This window comes from Temnothorax americanus, unplaced genomic scaffold (genome assembly GCF_048541705.1).
Source record: "Temnothorax americanus isolate GAGA-0224 unplaced genomic scaffold, ASM4854170v1 Scaffold3, whole genome shotgun sequence".
NCBI classification, from domain to species: Eukaryota; Metazoa; Arthropoda; class Insecta; order Hymenoptera; family Formicidae; genus Temnothorax; species Temnothorax americanus.
Window position 1 is genome coordinate 6,473,523 of NW_027509442.1, and position 6,794 is coordinate 6,480,316.

The 6,794-nt window shown below is 33.6% G+C and overlaps 1 protein-coding gene across 1 annotated transcript; it reads right to left on the minus strand.

The window, feature by feature from the left end:
• Nucleotides 1-1,464: 1,464 nt before the first annotated feature.
• LOC143900381 (E3 ubiquitin-protein ligase RNF25) lies at nucleotides 1,465-6,653 on the minus strand. The gene is made up of 6 exons (XM_077411644.1): nucleotides 6,451-6,653; nucleotides 5,787-5,858; nucleotides 4,496-4,736; nucleotides 3,451-3,669; nucleotides 3,009-3,320; nucleotides 1,465-2,801 (listed from the first exon to the last, which is right to left on the minus strand). Exons 1-6 carry the CDS (start codon nucleotides 6,474-6,476, stop codon nucleotides 2,616-2,618), a joined length of 1,056 nt encoding a protein of 351 aa, XP_077267770.1. The 5' UTR covers nucleotides 6,477-6,653; the 3' UTR covers nucleotides 1,465-2,615.
• Nucleotides 6,654-6,794: the final 141 nt, after the last annotated feature.

Here is a 6,794-nt window from a genome sequence, read left to right on the forward strand (position 1 = left end):
CAATTCTTCCGTTTCCTCGCTTGTTTTTGAGGTTCCTGCCGAAAGAGTTTGTTCTATTTCTTGGGAATTTTTCAAGAAGGGCTTGTAATACGGCGATCAGAAGAGGGTTTTGTGCTGGAGAGATCGGAGATTGAGAGGTTCCTGCCGAAGGAGTTTGTTCTTGGGAAGAACTTCCCGAATATCTTGGGGATAATTTTTCTTGAATTTTTTTTGTCATCCGGCCAGGGTGATCTGAGATGATCGAATGGAAGAAAAATCATATAATGCCGAAAATACGTATGTAAATATAAAAAACGAATATTATTAGAAGAGTTGTTAAAGACAATACGTACCTAATTTTTGTAACAGTGATCTTAGTAAATATTTTCAGCACTATATCTACTTTTTCTATTTGACCATTCAACTAATCTCCCTTAGGGAGATCATCTTTCTCAGGAACTACTTTATTCATATAAAGAATCTTTCTTATTAACGCAAGTTTAGCAAAGCGACTTTTGGAACACCCTGTATACACATACATTTCGACAATTGTAACTAAATATTCCAAGTACGTTAAATAGGAGTTGAAATTGGCATAATTTCGTTAAGCTTAATTCAATCTAAACTTACCGAAATTATACTAATTACAATATACCTGGCAATATCGTACGCTAAGCGTAATAAGTGGTGTCTGTTAATTTTGATTATTTCAATTTTATACCAATGTATAAAATATCTGTTTTCATGGGAGGGGAAAGGGGGGATTTTTGATTGCTTAATTTATCTCATCGTAACTTTCGTTCTCCGTTGTACAAGAGTCCGAACTATTCGCATTGTTACGTTTCTTCAATGTTGTCGTCCGATTTTGTATACTTAAGAAATTGAGAAATCGGATATAAACATTTACACAGGTCGTATTGCGTCGAGCAACAAATATTTTAGTTGCAAATTGTTTGACAAATGTTTGACAAACAGATATTCTCTTTTTTAAAAAGATTTTTTAAAAACCATGGAAAATAAAATTATCGATTGATAAGTGAATTTATGTTCGCGAAACTTATTTTGTGTGAGCGGTCAATGCCTTTATCTTCAATATTTAACATTAGCACTTCGAGCTTCTCTTCGAAATAATTTAAGTTTCGAAATAATTAATTAATATTTCCGAAAATTAGTATCATGAAAAGATAAATCTGTTAAAGAAAATTTGTTCCTAAAATATTTCTTTGCTAGATCTGGAACTCCCTATATAAAAATGGTCACCTCTCGCAAGCATTCTCATTTAGCGTTACACGTGATTATTTCATTTTAAATTCCGTTTTCTTAATACAAAAAATGCATTATCTTAATCTTCTGTTAACACAATAGAAGATTAAGACAATTATATGTAACGTTTAATACGCGATGAGAAGCGTCCATTTATACGCGTAATTAAAGACGACAAAAAAAAAAAAAATAATCGTCAAATATGACCTTTTCGTACTCGCGGCAGTGGATATGAAGGTAATATAATTATTGCGTGAATCATCGGTTTTCTTTGTCTTTCAAAGTTCGCTTTGAAATATATATGTAAACAGCGTGTGTACAATTTTTTTATATATTTATTTTATATAAAAATCCGCACTACGCGCTGACATGCTAAATTACTTTAAGGATATTCTCCTCTTTTATTCGTTTAGTAACTCTAGATCTGATGCAATTATAACGAAACAATAGTTTTATATATCAAATGTAAGTTTATTTTTTACTATATATGTCACTGATTTATGCATTTCTTTTTTTCATTTCAACTGCAAATATTATTACATATACTGTTCTCTATTATTATATATAATCTTAGTAATTTTCAGATAGATTCCTATGACAAATCTAAATAGCTATCCTTTTTGTTTTTTCTTCTCTAAAAGCAATAGTGATAAAGCAAAAAAATAATAATTTTCCTATTAAACCTAGAAATTGTTAAAGGTATGCATTCTTCAATAAAAATTAGCTAATTTTTATTATTTAAAAATTTAATGTTATTTCTCTATCTATTTTTCATATACAATATATAATATTTTAATTTATATTTAACATTTAAACATTTTTATATTTATATTGATCCGTACTATGTGTAAATAAAATGTAATGATTTCTTTCTCTTCATCTTAAATAAGATTTTTTTTTATGTAAAGAAAAAGATTGCTATTTTTGCGATTTTCTTCAAAATTTGGAATATCATTAAATTTATATTTTGCGAAAGACAAAGAGAACCGATGAATTAAACGTCACGAAATTCCGCGTGAATTAAAGAATAAAGAAAAGGAAGGAAAAGGAACTAAAACGAAACGATATCAACTACTTTGTACGATTATGAATTGTTCGAAGAAAGAGCACCATGGCTTCGATCTACGTAGACAGTTCAGACGGGAGGTCGCGACGCATCTCATCGCCATCGTGACGATGGGGATGCTGTCGTCGAACAACGACACCTATAAGTTTATTATCGCAATGAGACTATTCGAGGAGAACAAACAGCCATCATATATTACACTGACGATTATGCTACTAATGCTAAATAGAATATTGTATACACTTAGCGAAAGAGCGAAGAGAAGACCAGACCAGACTTGGGCGGCAAACTTATCACGAGCCCATTGTCATCTGGGAGTAGATTCCGTCTGCCTGACTTTGTCAAAGTGGCGCCGGTAATGGGCGCGACCGCGACCCCGATGCCGATGGCCGTGATTATGATTGTTGTGGCCGTGATTGTGCTGCATTTGATTGCGCGATTGGTACTGTGAGTGATGGTGGTTCTGCGACTGATGTGTCGATTGCTTGGAGTTCTACCGCGACAACAAATGCTCGCTTAATAAAAGTTGAAGATTTGAAAACCTAAGACTTATATGGCAAAAAAGATTGCAACTTCTTGATTTTATTTCAAGATTTCAACTATAGAGAAGAGAGTTTATTAAAGGCGTATATCCCAATAAAACGATATATTTCGCGTACAACGCATTGTATCGCGATCATCGAGATGACTAATTACTTACCACTTGAACCGATTGCATAGTGGTGGTGTTTGAATAGGCATTCAAACTTGTGCCAGGTGGGCTAACCTCCTCTGCAGCAGCAGCGGGATCGTCCTCCGTTCTTACCAACATTTTAACGCCTTCGGCCTCCAAATCAATTATACCGCCCCGCTGTTGCTGCCGCAGGTACAGAGCGGCCATGTGCTTCTGCAATTCCCTCAACTCGGCGGTGACAGAGAAATCGGTAGCAGCCTCGACGTCGATCGGCGGCGGCGCCGACCACAAGCTCTCAACGTCGCAGTTGACAGATTCTCGGCAAACGGGGCATATAGCCTAAAGAAATAAACATTAATAAATAAATATAAATACTAACAAAGAATTTAAAAAACCACCATTATACAACAATGTATAAAAAGAAATCTATGCTAGCACTTCCTAGCAACATTTTATTTGTGACACTCACTTGGAACTTGTTTGTAGTATCCTGCTGCCACTGCGGTAACTTCTCCTGCTCTTCCCTGTAGTATCTCTCGGCAGCGGCGACGTGTGCCGCCAAGCAGTGCGAATGAAAATAGTGATAGCATTCCGTCTTCGTAAATTCGTCCCCCTCTCGGAAGCCGTACAAGCAGACGGCACACTGATCGGTGGGAAGATTGCTTCTCGTCAGGTGTTCTCGTATTAACTGGATTATTACAATTGTCTTTATATATATTATCATTATTATCATAATTATACTAATTAAAACTGCTATTATTATCACCATATATATTATCATTAGGTATATCTTATATTCTTTAAAAATAATTATTAGGATCTAACTGTAAATTACAATTATTTATTTAAAAAATCAAATTAGACATTTTGTGTATTATATTTTACCTTAAATTAAGGTTAAAACATATTGTGCTCTATTTGATTTAAAGATAACAATGTATTTATTTATTTTACGAGAAAATTTATCGACATTTAGTAACGCAATTGTAAGTTGTGAAAAAAGAATCAAATTCAAACTGTTGAATATAATTTATTTTCATATACCTTTTATGTAATTGCACTTAATTAAAAAATTGTAATCGAAAAAATTAATGACTACATATCCCTACATATCGTTTCAGTTTTGATCATTTTTATTCGAGAAAAAGCATCCGGATATTAAAACATGCATAGGATTGTATATTATTTCAATCAAATTTAGAAACAAATTTATATAATATATATATATAAATTTATGTTCTCACAAATGTTTATAATATACATATATAAAAAGATATATAAATATATATAATACATAAGAATGAGTAGCTCATAAAAATATGAGCTTATTGTAGTTTGACAATGTTATCCGTTTCAGGAATAATAAATTAATACATATGTTTAAACAAGAACATAAATTATGTGAATTCTAGACACTATATAACAGATGAATCCGTTATCATTTTTCTACAAAGTGGTTATAAAAAGAGTAAAATCATTTTAAAAAAGAAATTGAAGAATAAGTCCCCTCTTACCTCAATTAATTCGAACATGACTGGCTGACCTATGAAATCCTTGCATTTGGCTTCAGCATCGGATTGCATCAGCTTTACCGTATCCTCGTCCAATCCTCTTGGGTTTCTCAGATTGATAGTCGGCGAGACGTCGGGATAACCCGAGGGTAATCGTACAATCAATGTGACACAAACATATTGTGATTGCGAATCCTCGCCGGTTGATGGAAACAGTATCGTCTCGATACATTCTGGCTCGCCTCTAGATAGACATAATTAAAAACAAGTCAGAAAAAAATCCGATAAAATTGTAAATTATCTAGTTAACCGTGTGAGTTTGAAACCAGTCGGATATTTAATGTAGCAAAATTATAATTAACATATTGTACGCTGACACCGCCATACAACAGGATTAATAGTGCGTTTGAGACAGGATGCCTAATTGAATTAATTTTTGCTTCCAATTCCACGCACAGAATGTGATAATATAGACAGGCTTTCAATAAATACCCAAGTTTTTATCTCGTATGTTTAGTATTGTTAAACTTTTGTTTTATATGTCTAGTATTGTTAAACCTTTAACTATATTAGCTAATAAATATATGTTATATATTTAATAAGAAATTTTCTATTAAATTTTTACCAAATTTTTATTCTTCATAAGCAAAAGAAAAAATCATTGACACTCGAGCTTAAATTAATCTGTGCTGCATACAATGCGTTAATTTAAATATATCTAAAAAATGCTGTAATTCTATTCTAATTTGAATTATTTTAGATGTTTTAATTACATTGAACAAATTAAATGTTTTAAGCTATAAAATATTAATATTCTTACATTAAAATATATATCTGAGTAACAAAGACATAATAATAAAATACAAGAGTTGTTTAATTAAAATATATAAAAGTTTATATGTACGTTTCTCTCTCTGTATAAAATAATGGTTATTTAGAAAAGTAAGATGATTAAAAGGATATCTATTATTAATGGATAGAAATTCCCGAAACTCCTTACAATCTTATAAAAAATATAAACAATATACTGTAATAATCATTGCACTAGTTTTCAGTTTCTTACATATACACTAATATTTTAGCAAGATTATTAGGAATAAAAATATACTCTACGATATACAAACTTGAAATTCACCTATGTAGAAAGGTACGATTCTCTCTGTCGGAAAGAGTAAACTTCTTTTTCTGGCAAAATTGCATTCAAATGATACTTTCTTACTTCTTTTGACACAGAAAATCATATTATGCGTTCCATGTACGTGAAAATTCTGGGATATCCTGTAAATATATATACCTATCATTTTCCTTGATGTTGAGCTCGTTATCCAATAGAATTGCTTTCAATGCCTCGATCTCATCAGTCACCCTGCAAACATCATTGTAAATATTAAAACAACCGCACTTGAATACAGCCTTACTAACTTATAATAACTAAACCGATTGATTAAACTTTATTCTTAGATATATAGAAGTTCTAGAAGAAATAAAACATCATATCACTTTGGATTTGTAAAATACATACATTTAATAACATGCATCTCTTTAGAGTCTTTAGACCAATAAAAAATTAACAGATGTTTCCATCTTTTTCTTTCTTACTTACAATATTTCAATTTGCGTTTCGCAGTATCGTTCAAATGAAATAAACGTTATCGAGACAATTCTGACAAAAGGATGACAATAAATATAGAATAATTATGTTAATGGTGATGAGTCCACGAAAACATATGTCGCAAATCGACAAAACGAGACGGGTAAACGAAATCGTCAGGTGATACATATTGCACGTAGACTGAGGAAAAAGAAAGAAATCGATGGGACACTCGAAGGCCCCGAGAATAATATTTCAGGGGGGCCCGAAAGCGACTTTACTCGATCGAAGTAACGTCGCGAATTCCGAGGGGGAAGCCGATAGTCAGGCTCGCATTAAATTATCGACGACCGTCAACGATAGTTACCGTTCGTCCACCATCGCGTCCGACATCGTGATTCCTCGTCGGTCGAACGTCGCCGAGAAGCCGTGTCTGCCTAGCCCCGTGGAGGCGGTGATTTCTCACGCGAATAAACGCCGCTTTTTGCTTCTCTCGCGCACAGCGCACACTACGCGACGACACCACGAAAGCGTCTAGTGCGCTAGAGCGCGTCGATTGAAATATCTTTCTGCTAGCAGTGCTAGTGCTAGCAGTTAGCAGTTAGCACACAGCCGAGCGCGAGCGGATCCGATTGGCACCATTGGCTCGCAGTGCTCGCACGTCCGCCAATCGCCGCTCACCGACGGCGGGCAGCGGCGGGCGCGTTCATT